This window comes from Zalophus californianus, chromosome 14 (assembly GCF_009762305.2).
Source record: "Zalophus californianus isolate mZalCal1 chromosome 14, mZalCal1.pri.v2, whole genome shotgun sequence".
Classification (NCBI taxonomy): Eukaryota; Metazoa; Chordata; class Mammalia; order Carnivora; family Otariidae; genus Zalophus; species Zalophus californianus.
In genome coordinates this window covers 28562015-28579951 of record NC_045608.1, presented here as the reverse complement: position 1 = coordinate 28579951, position 17937 = coordinate 28562015, and the positions used below count along the sequence as shown (strand labels likewise).

At 44.0% G+C, this 17937-nt stretch overlaps 1 protein-coding gene across 5 annotated transcripts in view; it reads left to right on the top strand.

Moving 5' to 3' along the window:
• Positions 1–17937, top strand: part of LOC113912311 (protein HIRA) — an 87835-nt gene that overhangs the window by 64894 nt on the left and 5004 nt on the right. For 3 of the 5 annotated variants that reach the window (XM_027575301.2, XM_027575302.2, XM_027575304.1), the window contains 5 exons: positions 747–908; positions 1513–1571; positions 1968–2073; positions 3499–3621; positions 4110–4273. In XM_027575301.2, the coding sequence (XP_027431102.1) occupies positions 747–908; positions 1513–1571; positions 1968–2073; positions 3499–3621; positions 4110–4273 (614 nt within the window). Of the gene's footprint in view, positions 1–746; positions 909–1512; positions 1572–1967; positions 2074–3498; positions 3622–4109; positions 4274–6423; positions 6513–17937 lie in introns of all 5 variants that reach the window. The other 2 variants (XM_027575303.2, XM_027575305.2) reach the window with 1 other exon arrangement.

Genomic DNA, 17937 nt, shown 5'->3' with positions numbered 1-17937 from the left:
CCCTAGCCCAGCCCTCTCCGTTTTCTGCACTTTGAGAGGAGACCTTAATTCAATGGTTAGTCCCCCAGTGTCTTCCCCTGGACTTCCAGCCATGATCCCCTAGAGCTGTTTTTACATGTGCTTGATCTGGAAAGAGGACCAGCATTTTCCTCAGGTGCCTGTTGAGGCGTAGGGCCTTCAGTCAGGTCCATCTATTTGATACTCTTAAAAGGATTTTACAAAGATAATTGGCTTAGATACAATCACTTTAACTAGACCCTTAATCAGTTATCATGAGACTGCATGTAAAATGCTTTCATAGTGTCTGTGAGTACTTGGCCTCCCATCTTGGGTCAGGGTTCCCATGGGCCCTGAGTGAGTGCATGGTGTTGCACCTAGAAGGAACCATCATTCTGTACCTCCTTTTCATTCTCTGCCAAGATGAGCAAACTGAGCTTCCTGATCCCAGGCACCCACAAAGGACAAATAGGCCTGTGTGCTGGGTGTTGCTGTGGGCTCCCCCTGGATCAGCATTAGTGTGAGCTCAGAAAAGCTCAAGGAGCTCCTGAAGGGAAAGAGAACACATTCTCTTTAATCAGAAGTCTCATTTAGGCTAGGCTGCATCAGCCCTGCTGCCCCAGTCCTTGGGCAAGCCTTCGTAGCAGGCACGGGGCAGGCACAGACAGGGAAGGCTCTGCATTTCAGGGCTGCTTCCTCTGCCACAGCTCCCGATGATCATGACACCTGTCCCCTCTGTGCCTTTTCAGTGACGTGGTATGTGTCGCCTGTGAAAAGAGGATGCTGTCCGTGTTCTCCGCCTGTGGTCGCCGCCTCCTCCCTCCCATCCTCCTGCCGTCCCCGATCTCCACTTTGCACTGCACGGGCTCCTACGTCATGGCGCTCACTGCCGCAGCCACATTGTCTGTCTGGTGAGAGGCAGGCCCAGGGTGGGGTGGGCTCTAAGCAGGATGGAATGGGGCTGTGCAGGTCCCCTCTCACTTCAGAGATAGGGAAGGCAGCAAAGGGGGCCACTCGGCAGACATGTCCTTGGGCCCTGCTGGCCTGGGCATCTTAACGCCTAAGGAGGCCTGAGCAGTCAGTCACGCATTGCTTGTGATAGCCACCTCGCGTTGAGGGAGGGAGAGTGTGCAGTGGAAGTGGCGCAGGCTGCCTGCCCCTGCTGCCATCCTGATAGCAGCAAAGCTCATGACAAATCACACAATGCCTAATTGCATGTGCCAGGGTCCAGAAAAGGGATCTCAGCTACCAGAGCATGGCCACACTTCTCCCAGAGTTGGCATGGTGTTGGTAGCAGGCCCCACAGCTCTGTGGCTTAGGCCCTCTCCCGTAGACTTGTGCAGAGGTAGCATAGTGACACATGGGGAGTGGAAGCCCTTTCCAGCGCAGAGCCCCCCTCCTGGAAGCAAGGGCTGGGTGTGTACTGGGGACCATGGAGTGGGGTCTGATCACCGAGGCACATTCTGATGCTTTTACCCCAGCTGCAGAGTAAGCTGTTCCCTGTCTCCCTCCTAGGGATGTTCACAGACAGGTGGTTGTGGTGAAAGAAGAATCTCTACACTCCATCTTGGCAGGTAACCTCAGCAGTAGACCACCGCTTGTTCCCTGGGGTGGGGGCAAGGCAGCTTGGGTTCCTGACATGAAAGCACCCTGTTCAGCCTAGATGGAGAACCAAGCTCTGGGCCCAGCCCGAAGCATTTCGTGTTGTAGGGGATGTCGTTATGTTGTAGGGAGATGCATTCTCTCCAGGGGCATATTTGAATAGGTCCCTAAGAGGTGACAAACAGCCTGCGGATGGCAGTGAGACCAGCATGCGCAGAGTAGAGCAGTGACTGCCTAGTTATGCGTCAGTGTTAAGATACCTGTTGCTGGGACTGTGGGAGCTGTGGTTTGCATTTCTCCTTAGGTGCATGTGCAGGCACCTGCTGTTCAGGATGTACCCAGAACCCATTCTTGTGCTGTCTCCCCAGGAAGTGACATGACAGTGTCACAGATCTTGCTGACACAGCATGGAATCCCAGTGATGAACCTGTCTGATGGGAAGGCATACTGCTTTAATCCGTCACTTTCTACATGGTAAGTAAGCCAGCTCCTGGCCCTGCCCTTCTGGGAGAGTGTCCATCTTGAGCTCGAACAAAAGCAGTCAGGCCTGCCTGGCCCTGCTTCTGACAATCAAGCCCTGGAATGGATGCTGTGGTGGCAGCCCTGCTGGTCTCTGTCCACTAGAGAAGAGCAAGAGCTCAAACCCGCCAGTACAGGCCCCACTGTCCCTGTGGGCAGGGGTGCTTTCCTTCTACATTGTTTTCTGGGGTCACTTTGTTTGGAACAGGCATTTGAAAATTCTTATGGTCGTAGTTACACATTTCCAGCCTCGTCTCCTTAGCCATTGTCAGCATAGGTGAGTTGGCTTCACAACTTCACCACCATTCCTCAATTTTTGTAGCTTAGCAGGAGCTAAGTAGCACTTCTGGCTGCCTTTGTGAATTAGTGAGGTTGGACAGTCACTCACCATGTGTCATGGTCTGTGTCTTTCCTCAGCCCATTTTGGAGTTTGGAGCATTTTTCTATATTTGTAAAATCTCTATTCCTCCAAGACTTTAATCCAGATGTGTAAAGTGTGTACATTGTGTACCAGCCAGTCAGAAATTCTTTTCTTCTGCCTGCACCTTTGGTCCTTCATACCCAAACCAGCTGCCTTCCAGCCCTCTTCTGTCAAGAGTTGCCAGGCACAAGTTTAGCCTCCCATTGAGAATTCTTTGAGTTTAAAAAAAAAAAAAAAAAAGCGGGGGGTGGGGGGCGGAGGGAGAGTGCTGCACCTGGCTGGCTCAGTCATTAAAGGATGCAACTCTTGATCTCACACTTGTAAGTTCGAGCCCCATGCTGAGTATAGAGATTACTTAAAAATAAAATCTTAAAAAAAAACAAAAACAAAAGCTTACCCATTCCCAGCTCTTCCAAGTTGCAAACTTGTATATTATATGTGATTACTGTAATAATGGAAACAGGCTGGTTGTCTAAGAAGGGAAATGTTGGCTTAGTGTTTTACAAAGGCATCCAACTATTTTTAAAATGTGGCTAGAATGTTTTCAACAAAGATGTGAAAGGTCCAGAGAAGGTGAAGAGCTGACTGCTTGGGATGCTATAGAAGCTCGGGAAGGCTAGAGCCTGGCATTCCTGGAAGCTTCCAAAGGCCAGGCCATGTGTGCCCTGGGCAAGTGGGCATCCTATGCACACTTCATATGCAGGCCCCTGTGCTCAAGTTCTGAGACCATGGAGCTCAAGTGGTCCCAGCGAGAGCCCCGTTGATGACCTTCACTGTCATTGATTTTGCCTTGTTATGAAACCTGTCCCTGAGGGCCCTGTGGAGAGAATGCAGTGATAGCCTCAGCCGGCACTCTGGCAGAAGGTCATGTGGTGCCTGCTCCTTGGCGGCCTCACTGCCAGCCTTTCTGGTGGACCTCCTGGTTTTCCTGACCTCTGCTCCTGCTGTTGCCTCCCCAGGAACCTGGTTTCTGACAAGCAGGACTCCCTGGCCCAGTGTGCGGACTTCAGGAGCAGCCTGCCTCCCCAGGACGCCATGCTGTGCTCTGGACCTTTAGCCATAGTCCAGGGCCGTGCCTCCACGTAGGTGACCCAAGTGCTGGGGGAGGTGGCCGGGTCATGCAAGCACAGTCCCACCGGCCTGCTCTCTGACTGCCCACCGCCTATGCCTAGCTGCTGCTTAGCACAAGCAGGCTCAAGGGTGCCAAGGGTTGTGGGCCCACATTGGGTAATATCTCAGGGTGCTAGGTCACAAGCCCTGTCACTTCAGGGTACAGATAGTGGTCTGAGGTGCTACGAGTCATGGACACTATCATGGGCAGTATTTGGGGTGGGGAGGAATGAGCTGCTGACCTGTCACCTTGGGCCTAGATAGGAGGTACAGGATGGGACAGGTGTGCTAGAGTGGCCAGGAGGCCTGTGGCTGGGACATGGGGACAAGTTAGCCAGCATGGAGTCTGACACCTGCCCCTTGACTGGCTCCTCACTGGTGCCCAGGGGCTCGCGGAAGCAGCCTCCTGACCCATGTAGTACCCACTGCCTCATGATGCTTGCTCTGCCGGTCTCTGCAGTTCAGGAAGACAGGCAGCCCGGCTCTTCTCCGTGCCTCATGTAGTGCAGCAGGAGACCACCCTGGCCTACCTGGAGAATCAGGTTGCGGCGGCACTCACCCTGCAGTCCAGCCATGAGTACCGCCATTGGCTCCTCCTCTACGCTCGGTACCTTGTGAACGAAGGTGAGGTTTCTGGTGGCCCTTCCATGTTCTTGGGCCTGACTCAATTTCTGTCCCAACATGACCCTTCTGAAAGCCCATGAATCAAGGCAGAGTGCAGTGGTCTAGGGCTCTCTGCACTCATCTTCCTCCCAGTCTCCTATTATGTTCACCCCCAGAGGCCCTGGCCTCCAGCTCCCCCATTAACCAGACGGCCCTCAGCCCCCATCTCTTAGCCTAAGCTGTAATCGAGGCAGCTCAGCAGGCATCCAGCTCATTATAGGCTCTGAGGCCCTGAATCAGGTAGGCTCTGAGGGCCAGGAGGATTGGCAGCGGGAAGGGGTGGGGGCACAGGATGCTCGGATAGACTTGCTCTAGAGGAGCAGATGAGATGCTCACCCTCCTTCCCTCCCTAACACCCTGGATCTGCAGTGGTCAGCCAGTCACCCCAGGGAAGGGCATCTTCTAGCAGCATCCAGTGAGCCTGCATTTCTCTTCCTCTAAGCCTCTCCTGCCCTGGATGGGCCAGCCTGTCCAGCACCTCCCCCATGGCCTTCCAGCCCAGCTTTCCCTGCCAGCACTTCTGTCCCCTCCCCAGTATTTCTCCCCCACCACTTTCTCATCCCCTTTCGGCCAGCAGAAAGCTAGGTATGTGGGAAGATGTGGCCATCCTGTTCTCAGGGCGACCTCCAATAAATAGCCTTTCATCTCTTTGCTAGGCAAGTGTGGGGTTGCTTCTTACCAGCCTTCCTCCTCCCTGAGCTTAGCCTCCAGGGCTGTGGCTTGGGAACCAGCCCTCCCAAAACTCCCTGTGTTACCACACAGCTCCAGGCCTGGTCACAGAAAGCCTTCCCCCACAGCCTCTCATGGCCTTCCTGCTTTGCTTTGGACAACACACTGCCTATTTTGTTTATAATTTAGAGTACAAAAAAGAGAGAAAACCGTGCTGAACCCCTACAAATGTCACTCCCAGAACTCAAATATATCACATTGCCTCTGATGACATAACTGGGTGTATGTATACACTTCTGATGACAACAGACACGGCTGACCAACTCGAAGTCCCTCGCCCCTCCCCAGCAGACTCCAAACACGAGTTTAATTTTCCTCTTCCTGCCCATTCTGCGTGGTTGCCCAGCCTGTGTGGTCACTGACTCTTCTAAATACTCAATCTTCCCAAACCCATACCTTTGCTGGGGTGCTCCTGTCCATCTGGGCCTCATACCCCATTCCACTGGGGAGACTTCTCCTCTGGCTCCTCTAATTTGCTTCATCCTGGGTATTGATCAGGACTCATCCTGATGCCCCGCACAAAGTCGCTGCCTCCTCAGGGGCCTGCACCAGTTTGTGGGATCACTTCTACCACTTGCTTCTCTTTCTCCATCTTCCACATGTCTGTTCCTTCGTCCATACACAAGTCACCTCCACTCTATCTCTTGCTTCCTCGACCATAAAAGGACTCAAATTGTAAAGGGAGACCCCTCTCACTTCTAAAATTCCTCAGATTCCAGCATCACCCTCTTATTCTCTATCCTCATCTTTGGGTGATTTCATCATTCCCTGTGGCTTCAGCTGCCGCCAGTGCTGACAGGCCCCCAGATTCTGCCACCAGTACTTCTGGCACTCCACGTGGCTGTGCCATAACCCATGAGTTGACAGGCCTGTGACTGCTTCTCCTGTCTTCTCCACTCCGTCACCACCTCCTCAGCCTAGATTCATACCCTTGCCATCTCTTACCTCCTGAAGGCTGCCTCCTGACCCTGCTGATCTCCTCTCACTACCAACACGTCTTCTCTGAAACAAATCTGACTAGCCCACTCCCCCTCCCCTTCCACGATTCCTACATTTTCCCATCACCTTGGGGAGTTTGTCCCAGAGCTGGCCACATCTCATTTTTCCCATGGGCCCAGCACACAGAGGGGCTGCTGTATATGCTGTCATGGGAGTGGGTTCATGAGTGAGAGAGTCTGTCATTATGGATCTCAGTGCCCCAAACTGAGAGACGTGCAAGAGGCATTTTGCCCAAAGCAGGCAATAAAATAAACATTTGTTCAATCTGGTTTGATATACACGACAACTTAGCATATTCTTGATTTTTTATTTCTTTTTGTAATGTGTTCCTATTTCTGTTTTGTTTTGTTGTTTTGTTTTGTTTTGTTTTTTTCCGTAATTAGGGTTTGAATACCGACTCCGAGAAATATGCAAGGACTTACTGGGTCCGGTTCACTACTCCACTGGAAGCCAGTGGGAGTCAACGGTAGTGGTAGGTGCTGCTTTCATTCTTGCCACAAGAATTCTGTCTTGAAAAGTGAAAGTGGAGATGAAAAATAAGCCGAAGTGCTTTGAAATTCTTCCCCATTAGACTTCTTGAGCACACCACCTTGGGCCCCAGCGTCAGTGGGAGGATGAGATGCCAGCACAGCACTGCTGGGCAGCAGCCAGGCCCTCGGCGTCAGGGGCTCAGGGAGTGCTCAGCCACACACGCACCTGTGCTGAGGAGAGTTGCCTGCTGGGGGCTGTGGGTTTGTTCCGTAGAGAAGGTGAAAGATCCTTCCCTGCCTTCGTGGAGCTCCCAGTCGGGTAGGAAGGCACAGAAGCAAGGAAGCGATTCAGTCAACAAGGTAGTTTCAGACTGTGGATTATACTATGCCCAGAAATAAGCAGAGCAATCAGACAAGGGTCCCTGGGAACAAGTGGCCAGGGAAGATATCAGAAGGGGTCTTTTAGGATGAAACCTGGGGATAAGAATCCGCCAGCTCTGTCAAGACCTGGGAGTCTCCTGGTAGAGGTGATAGTGAATGCAAACCGGGCGTGGTACATGAAGGCCACTGTGGCTGCAGCATAGTAGGCAAAGGAGAGGGTGGTATGAGATGAGGTGAGACAGATGAGCGGAAAGGAGATCATTGAGATCTTGTGAGCCGGAGCTTTTGGAGGAGTTTGTGACATGAGATCAGTTAGCAGGGGTGATGTGAACTGACGTAGGAAAGCAGTCAGGGCTTGTTTTTGCAGCCATCCTGGCAATAGACAAAGGTGACTTGGATCGGTGTGATGGCCATGGAGAGGGGAAAGGACACAGATGCAAGTTGTATTTTAGAGGCAGACCCAACAAGACTTGGTGGGTGGTTGGGTGGATATGGAATAGATTAAGAGACAGAGAATAATGAACATGCATACAGTCACCTCCAAATTTTTTGGCTTGCACTGTGCCTGCTAGTGCCTTGAAAGAAGCAGGTTGGTGAGGGATGGGGGTTGTGGATATAAGTTAGGTCCCCCGCTTCATGCAGTCACTGAGCAAATACTGATGGAGCATCTGCTCTGGCCAGGCACAGGACAATGAGCAGTGAACAAAGCCAACCGGCCCCACCTTCATAGGTCTACATTCTTGTGCAGAGAGGCAGATTCTAAACAGCAGAGCAAGTGCATGTATTGTGTTGGGTGGGGGCAAGTGCTGTGAACCAAACACAAAGTGGCCAGGGTGTTACTGGCAGGATGCTATTTTATATTGAGTAATCAAGGAAGTCTTAACTGAGCAGAGACCAGAAAAGGTGAGGGGCAAAGCCCCACAGATATTTAGGGGAAGAACATCCAGGCAGAGGGAACAGCGAATCCAAAGGCCCTGAGGTGGAAGGGCTTGCAGTGTGGAAGGAATAGCCAAGCAAAATAGCAGTGGGAGGGCGAAAGGGGCTGCAGTCAGAAAGGTTGGAGGGTCAGACCTCACAGGCTCTGCAGGCCTTGGTGTGTGACTGGCCTGTGTGTAAATTATTTGATTTTTATTTTGTTGCAATAGATCTTAATCTGGTTGGTTACTAGAATCCTAACTTCAAAGTCCAATTCCCCTTAACATCTCTGAAGGTCTGGTGCTGCAGACTTTGTTGTAAAATCTCTGCTGCAAATCTGATTTCCATTGCTGTGTAAGTTCTTTTGGCTCCCTCTCATTGTTTTGAAGTTTCACAAAGCTCAAAATCGGTTTCCTTCATTCATTCTATGGATTTTCCTTAGTTCTCTTCTTCAGTGATATCTTCCCTTCCATTTTCCCCATCATCAGAGAGATGTGATGTCCTCTCTTTTTAAAATCTCCTGTATCATTTTTTATAGTTTCAATTCTCCCCCCATATTTTCAATTTAGTCTTTTATCTGCTTGAGCGTAGTAAGCTTAGTTATTTTAAAGTTGTATGTCTTATAGTTCTGCTATTGGGAGCCCTTGTGGATCTGTTTCTCTTGCCTATAAATGTCTCTGCCAGTTCTCATTTATATTATTTCCTTACATGCCCGATTATTTTTTAACTATATGCTGGACATGTTGTCTGGAAAATTATTTGTAGAAATGGTTTGAGGCCTCAGGTGATGTTACCTTCTTTCACAGAGTACTTTTGTTTGCTGTTGCCAATTCTGGAGGCATCAGCACTGCAGAGTCCCCTCAACCCAGTTCAGGGATTGAGGTTTTCTGGGCTGTCTCATGACTCAAAGCCAGACACTCATTTGTGCAGGGGCTGGTTTACTTCCAGTTTACCCTTATTCTAGGGTACATCCCTTTGGGGTGTCAGCACAAGGAGGGATGACTTACCAGGAATCCCCACTTTTCATTTTGGCCCCTGCTTTGGTCCCCCTAAGCCCTCAGGTCTGACAGAAGCTTGCTCAGCCTCTTTCTCATCAATAAATGTTCCCAAGGCAAAGGCATCCCTCTCTGAATTTCTACCTTCCCCACATCCCAGCTCAACCCTAGGTCACTAGCACATTAGCTCTCTGAGGTCTGTTTCTTTTTGTGTACCTTGGTCCCATGTCCTCAACAGGAAGGGTGGTTCTGAATTACCAGTAAGAGTAGAGCTGTTTCCCTCGCACATGTCACTTCCAGGGTACCCTGACAGGACATCTTCTTGGGTGGGAGATAGGTCAGCATGTGCCTGACCAGCCTCTCTCCTGGCCAGGTTGTAGAGCTTCATTCTGTGATCCAGCTGCCATTCTGGGGGCCTTAGCCCATAACGTCAGTTGGAGCTCTACATAGCAGTTTTCTGTATCCACCTGAAGGCGAGAATGCTAGGCCAATATGGTGCAGACGGAAGGAGGCACAAACAGGCCACCAGTTGTTAGCACGTGCTCTTTTCTCCCACTCCTTCCTGCTGCTTGTTCTTGCCAGCTCCAAGCAGGACACCTCCTTGGAGCTTTGTCCAGAAGAGCCTGGGGCTCCCTTCCCAGGAGTACCATCACTGTGGTCCCACCTGCTTTTCACCTTCTGTAAACTGCCTAATATAGCTAGTCTGCTCGTGGTCCCTGGTATCTATGACACATGCTTTCAGCTGCAGGTAAATGATATTTCCAATGGTGGCTGAAATTGTTGTTGTTGTTTCCTCTCCTCCAAATAAGTCATCTGGAGGTAGGTGGCACCCTATATCTCTGTCACTTTCCTGGCCTTCACCTCGTAGTCACAAGGTAGCTTTCATATGCTTTCATATCCAAGTTCAAGGAAAGAGGACGGGGGAAACCAGTACCAGCAACATCTACCATTCTTAGCAGAAAAAGAAAAGCTCTCACAAAGGCTAGTCTGTGCCTCACAGGCAACCAACAAATCACATGAGCACCCTCATTGCAAGGGAGTCTGGGGAAGTGAGCAGTAAAGCATATGTAGGAGAAGAGGTCTTAGAGCAGGTATGGACATAGCCAACTCCTGATGTCTGCCACATTCCCTCCTGACTTCAGCACTATGCTGAATTTATTCCTTTTTTTAAAAACCTTTTTCACTAGATATTGAGGGCAAGTTTGAGTATGAACACTCTGTTCTCTTATTGAGTTTCTTCATGATCACTTTTATGGTAAGAATTGATCATTCAAATGGAACTGGTTCTCAAGGTGGCTGGGAAAATGGAGCAGTAGATGGAAGATGGACTTACAACCAGCAATGCTGACTCAGCAGTCCTCCCAAGAGGCTTATTAGGAAGCATCATTTAGTATATTTAAGAGCCACTTATACTTCCTTTTTTTATGAACTGTTGAAACACTTCATTGTCATGTCTTTCTTATTGGTTCATAGGAACTCTTTATGTATTGGGAAATTAATCTTTGTGATATGAGCTACCAGTTTGCTTCAGGAGACCCCAAAGGTCCAGGCTTCTTTTCTCTCAAAAATCATGGCTCAGTTTACACAGAAGGGAGACAGGAAGCCAAGGGTTGGGCCACTAAGCAACCATCCTTCAGGTGCCTTTAGGTTGCTGGCCACTGTCTCTGCACCCAGATCCTGCTTTTGGAAGCCTCCCTCTGCCAGTCTTCACGGTAGGACCTGTGACCAATGGCCAGAAATGTGGTGATGAGCTATGTCCCCGGCTGCTGCCTTAAACAGTAGGGAGACATACTGAGAGCCCAGAGTGGGAGGTGGTACTTTGTGGCAGTTGGTATTAGCACCAGCCTCAGGTCAGAGGGTGGATCCTCTTGGAGCTTGCCCCTGGTGCCACAGGCAAGCAGAATGTTCTGCTTTGTTTATAGCAGTTTACTTCATTTTTTTAATTAAATTCTTCAGTTTTTTAATTTTAAATTTTATTTTGGATGGTAATATAGTCACATAGTTCAAAAATTAAAAGGTACAATGGTTCTGAAATAAGTTTGGGGGGGTTGTTTTTTGGTTGTTTTTTGTGTTTTTTTTTTCTTACATTTATTTTATGCAGAATTTACTCCCAAGCCATAAGTTCTTGTCTCTTCATTTTCTTCAGTTTCATTTCTTCTGGGATATCTTTTTCTTTTTTCTTCAACATCCTTCTCCGGTTTAGAAACAATCTGCTCTTTTTCAGTAAGGATCATCTCTGGCAGGGAGAGCTCACGTACAGGTTAATCCAAACACGCACTCTGTAAGTTCTCACCACATCTTGGGGGTTTTGTTCATCTGGGTATGCTTAGTGACCAGAGAATCTGTATCTAAACCCTTAAGTTCAGCATTCCTCTGCATTTAAGCATGTGCAGTAAAAATTCAGCAGCACTCTCTTCAGGTCACTAACACTGTGTCCAGCCCCAGTGTTTGGCCCGAGCCCACCTACCAACTCCACCATTATAGCAACAGAATAGCACACATTGCTTCTATAAAGTGACATTCTTCAGATACATGGTGGCTTTTCAGATATGCATACTTTTGATGCATTCATAAAGTGAACACAAAGCTTTGAATCTCTTGATTTGCATGGTTTTGTTGGGCTTTCTGGGGAAGTGAATAGTGAACCATTTTCAGAGGTCACCTCAGGCGACTTAATGGGAAGAGCAGAAATAAGTTTTGAAGTCAGAAACTATGAGGCCTCCACCTTTCATCTTCTTTTTCAAGATTCTTGTGACTATTCAGGGTCCCTTGAGATTTCGTATGAATTTTAGGATGAATTATTCTATTTCTGTACAAAAACACCACTAGGATTTTGATATGGAGTAAATTAAATCTATAAATTGTTTTTGGTGTTATTGACATCTTAGCAATATTAAGTCTTCCAATCCATGAACCCCTAGGGGATGTCTTTCCATTTACTTGTGTCTTCTTTAATTTCTTTCAGCAACATTTTGTAGTTTTCAGTGTACTAGTGTTTCACCTCCTTGGTTAAGTTTATTCTTAAGTATTTTATTCTTCAGAAGCTATTGTAAATAGAACTGTTTTCTTAGTTTTCTTTTCAGAATGTTTGTTGTTGGTATATAAAAATGCAACTGATTTTGGTGTATTGATTTCCTATTCTGCAAATTTGCTGAATTCACTCATTCTAATAGGTTTTTTGTAGAGTCTTTAGGGTTTTCTACATATAAGATGATGTCTACAAACAAAAAAGTTTACTTCTTCCTTTCCAATTTGGATGCCTTTTATTTCTTTTTCTTGCTTCATCGCTCTGGCTAGAACTTCCAGTACTATGGTGAGTAGAAGTGTGAAAGCTGGCATCCTTGCCTTGCTCCTGACCTTAGAGCAAAAACTTTCAGTCTTTTTTTTTTTTAAAGAATTTATTTATTTGAGAGAGAGAGTTAGCATGAGCGGGGAGCAAGGGGGGGAGGGGGGAGGCAGACTACCCGACAAGCAGGGAGCCCGATGTGGGCCTCGATCCCAGGACCCTGGGATCATGACCTGAGCCGAAGGCAGACGCTTAACTGACTGAGCCACCCAGGCGCCCCAAAAGCTTTCAGTCTTTTAGCATTGAGTGTGATGTTTTCACATATGGTCTGTATTATATTGAGGTAGTTGACTTCTATTACCAGTTTGCTGAGTGTTTTTGTAATGAACGAGTGTTGGACTTGATCAAAAAAAATTTTTGTATCAATTGAAGATTGTTATTAATTCTTCTTTAAATATTTGGTGAAATTCACCATTGGTGAATTTGGTCAGTCATTTGAAGCCATTTGGTCAGTCATAGGCTCTTTTTTGTTGGGAAGTTTGTGATTACTGATTCAGTCTCCTTACTAGTTATAGATCCATTCAGATTTTATATTTCTTCATGATTCAGTCTTGGTAGGCTATGTGTTTCTAGGAATTTGTCCATTTTATCTAGGTTGTCCAATTTGTTGGTGTACAGTTGTTTATAATATTCCTTTATTTATAATTTTTACTTTTGTGGCATCAGTTGTAATGTCCCTGTTTCATTTCTGATTGTCATTCTAGTCTTCTCTCTTGTTTTCTTAGTCCATCTAGCTAACAGTTTATCAATTTTGATGATCTATTCAAATAGTTACATTTTGGTTTCATTATTTTCTCTATTTTTCTATTCTCCATTTTATTGTCACTCAAATATGTATGATTTTCTTACTTCTGTTTGATTTGGGTTTAGCTTGCTTTGATTTTTCTAGTTTCAAAGGATGGAAGGTTATGTTATTCTTTTGAGGTCTTTCTTTGTAGATTCTTACAGCTATGAATTTTTAACAAGTGCTTTTGCTGGATCCTGCATTTCTTGGTATGTTGTTTTCATTTTCATTTGTCTCAAGATATTCTCAAATTTCCCTTGAGATTTCTTTTTGAATCATTGCTTAACAATGTGTTCATTCCCACATATTTGCAGATTGTCCAGTTTTTCTTTAGCTTTTGATTTCTAGTTTCATTCCATTGTGATTGGAAAAGATACTTTTATGATGTCAGTCTTTTTAAACCTATTGAGATTTGTTTTGTGACCTAACATGTCTCTTCTGGAGAATATTAAATGTGCACTTGAGAAAAATGTATTCTGCTGTTGTTGGGTAGAATATTCTATATATGTACATAAGGTACAATTTGGTCTATATTGTTTTTCAGGTCTTCTGGTTCCTTACTGTTCTATCTGGTTGTTCTATCCATTATTGAAAATGGGATATTGAAGTCTCCTACAATTATTCTAGAATTATTTTTCCTTTCAACTCAATGTCTTCTTCATATATTTAGGAGCTCTGATGTTTGGTGCATATGTTTATAATTGTTACATCATCTTTGGTGAATTGACCCTTTTATCATTATACAATGTCCTTCTTTGTTTCTTGTAACAGTTTTTGAAATAACATCTATTTGGTATGATGCAAGTATAGCCATCTCTTCTGTATTTCGGACTATCTTTTTCTATCCTTTCATATTCAACCTGTGTGTCCTTAGATCTAAAGTGAGTTCCTTGTAGGTAGCGTATAGTTTGACTCTGGTTTTTACCCATTTTTTTTTTATTGGGGAGTTTAATCCATTTACATTTGAAGTAATTACTGACAGGGGTGCCTGGGTGGCTCAGTCGGTTAAGCATCCAACTCTTGATTTCAGCTCAGTTCATGATCTCAGAGTTGGGAGATTAAGTCCCATGTCCAGCTCCACACCAAGCATGGAGCCTACTTAAGATTCTCTCTCTCCCTCTCCCTTTGCCCCCCCTCTCAAAAAAAATTATAAAGTAACAACTGACAGATAAATATTGAATATTGCCATTTTGTTATTTATTTTCTTTATGTTTTATATCTTTTTGTCCCTCATTTCCTCCTTTACTATTTTACTTTGCATTTAGTTGATTTTTTTAGTGACATGTTTTGATTCTCTCCTCTTTTCCTTTTGTGTGTATTCTATAGATATTTTCTTTTTGATAACCATAGGGATAACAAAAACATTCTATAGTTATAACAATCTATTTTAAACTAATAAACTTGCTTCTGTTTGATTTGGGTTTAGCTTGCTTTTATTTTTCTAGTTTCAAAGGATAGAAGGTTATGTCATTGTTTTGAGGTCTTTCTTTGTAGATCCTACTGTGTATAAACACAGTAGCCAGAAGGGGGTCTAGGCAAGGAAGAATTTTCTTTTCTTTTTTTAAAGATTGCTTGCTTGCTTGATTGATTTGCGAGAGAGAGAGCGTGCACACGCATGTGCATCCATGTGCACCCATAAGCAGGTACAGTTCCACTCCACCCACTTTATGTTATTGAAGTCACAAATTGTATCTTTATATATTCTATAACCTTTAACATAGATTTATAGTTTCTTATGCTTTTGTATTTTAAATCTTATAAAAGAATAAAATGGAATTACCCAACAAAATTACATAATATGGGTTTTTATATTTGTCCTTACTTTTACCTTTACCAGAGAACTTTATGTTTTATTGTTTAGTATCCTTTCACTTCAACTTGGACTCCGTCTAGCATTTCTTGTAGGATAGATCTAAAGCTTTTTTTTAAGATTTTATTTATTTATTTGAGAGAGAGAAAGAGAGAGAGAGAGAGAGAGAGCACATGAGAGGAGGGAGGGTCAGAGGGAGAAGCAGACTCCATGCTGAGCAGGGAGCCCAATGCGGGACTTGATCCTGGAACTCCAGGATCATGACCTGAGCCAAAGGCAGTCGCTTAACCAACTGAGCCACCCAGGCGCCCTCTTGTAGGGTAGATCTAATGGTAATGAATTCCTTCTGTTTTTATTTATCTGGGAATGTGTTTGTTTTTCCCTTGTTTTTGAAGGGTAGTTTCACTGGATATGGTATTCTCAGATGTCAGGTTTTCTTTTAGCACCTTAAATATGTCATCCCACTGCCTTCTGGCCTTCAGTGTTCCTGCTGAGAAATATGCTTATTGAGTATGCTTTTTACATAATGAGACATGTTTCTGCTTTCAAGATTATCTCTTTATCTTTGATGATCCATAGTTTGATTAAAATCTGTCACAGTATGGGTTCCTTTGGGGTTTTCCTACATGGAGTGTTTGTTGAGCTTGGATTTGTAAATCCATGTCTTTCCTCAAACCTGGAAACTTTTCAGCCATTATTTCTCCAAATAAGCTCTCTTCCCCTTTCTCTCTCTATTATTCTTCTGGGACTTGTATAATGCATATATTGGTCTGCTTGATGGTATCCTATAAGTCCCTTAGACTATTTTCATTTTTCTTCATTCTATTTTCTTTTTGTTGTTCAGATTCAATAATTTCAAATAACTTGAATTCAAGTTCATTGATGCTTTTGTCTGTTCAAGTCTACTGTTGAACACTCAAGTGAATTTGTCTATTTAGTTACTGTGTTTTTAAGCTCTAGGATTTTGGTTTGGTTCTTTTTTATAATTTCTGCCTCTTTGTTGATATTCTCATTCTATTCACATATCGTTTTCCTGATATGGCCATCTGTTCATGTTCTCTTTGAGAATATTTAAGACAATTGTTTTAAAGTCTTTGTCACATAAGTTCCAGGCCTATGTTTCTTTAAGGTCAGTTTTCTGGAGACTTATTTTGTTATTTTGAATGGGCCAATACCATATCCAACCATATCCATGTTTCTCTGTTTCTTTGTATGCCCCATGATCTTTTGTTGAATATTGGGCATTTGAAAAAATGGCCACCTTTCCCAGTCTTTGCAGACTGGCTCCCCTACTCAGCTAGTCATGAAGCTCATTTTAAAAATGTTTTTTCTGATGTCTCCTTCTTTCCTTCCCTCCTTCCCCCCTCCTTTCCTCCCTCCGTCCCTTCCTTCCTTCCTTCCTTCCACCTTAGGTTAGACTCAGGTAATTGGTTGTCATTCTTTTATGTTCTCTGATATAAGATGTTTTATGTTTGTAAGTATCCTTATGAAAGCCCCGCTTCTGTGGCATTTCTACAACAGTTTTGCAATGGTTAGTGTTTTTATTACCATTTACTTGTAAATCATTTTTAATTTCAATTAACTAAATTAATTAACTTACTTGATTAATCAGTCATGAGTTCTACTCAATTGTAAGAGAATGTGATTTATATCAGGGGTTGGCAAACTTTTCTGTCAAGGACCAGAGAGTAAATATTTCAGGCTTTGCAAATCCATACAGTCTCCGCTGCAACTACTCCACTCTGCTCTTGTAGCATGATATATCAACAAATAGGCAGGTGTGGCTACATTTTGATAAAATTATGTACAAAAATAGATAGTAGGCTATATTTGGCCATGCCAGTCTGCAATGTACACGATACCTGCTATTTTGTTGAGGTTTGCTTTTAGAGCAATTTTTTATATGTCCACATGTGCCAAAGAATGTTTTTCATTTTATATATGTCCATTAAGTCATGTTTACTAACTGTTCAGTTCAGATTACCTGAATCTGTAGATTTTTGCTTTTCCATGACCCATCACTAGTTGAATGTGTATTAAAATCTCCCTGAGGGTGGTTTTGTCCCTGTCTTCTGACTTGCTCTTTCCCCAGTGATGTTTTTGTCACAAAATCTACTTCGGTAATTATAAAATACTAGCTCTCTTTTTATTCTTTACTAACGTATCTTTCTCTGGCTTTAATTTTTAACCCTCTGCATCAATGTTTATATGTTTCTTACTAACATCAGATGGCTGACTTTTATCCAGTGTGACAGGTTATTTTTTTTTTTATCACCAAGCTCAAACCATTTACATTTTTTGTTTTCTTGGTTTTCTTAAGGCCAACATAAACTTTAGCCAGAGTTAACCACATTTCTTTTCATATCTATTTTAACATTATCTGGATTTATCTCTTCTTACTTTGAGTGTTTCCTCCAAAACATTTTCATGGTGGATCCTTCCTGTGGCAAACCTTTTGAGGTCTTAAAAGCCTAAGAATATTTTTTATTATACTCTCTTATATGAGTAACTGTTTGGGTAAAAAAGTCTAGGTTCTGAGGTTTTTTTCCAATATATTAAAAATACTACTTTATTGTGTATCTTGATCTCTCTTCTTTTGTAGGTGATATGATCTTGTTTTTTAGAAACTTTCAGAATTTTTCTATCTTTGATACTCTCAAATTCTATATATTTCATCCTGCATGTCTAGATATCAGTTTTTCCATATCTTATTTTTTTTCCTAGTTCTATGAAAAATATTGGTATTTTGATAAGGATTGCATTAAGTCTATAGATTGCTTGGGTGATACAAACATTTTCACAATATTGGTTGTTCTAATCCATGACCATGGAATATCTTTCCATTTATTTGTGTCATCTTTAATTTCTTTCATCAGTGTTAAAACACTGATAAATAGTTTTTGGAGTAGTTTCACCTCCTCGGTTAGGTTTATTCCTAGGTATTTTATTATTCCTGGTGTGATTATAAATGGGATTATTTTCTTAATTTCTCTTCTGCTACTTCATTATTAGTGTGAAGAAACAGAAAAGATTTCTGTATATTAATTTTGTATCCTATGATTTTGCTGAATTCATTTATCAGTTCTAGTAGTTTTTTGGAGTCCTTTAGGGTTTTCTATATAGTATGGTATAGTAGTACCATGTCATCTGCAAATAGTGAAAGTTACTTACTCCTTACCAATTTAGATTTCTGTTT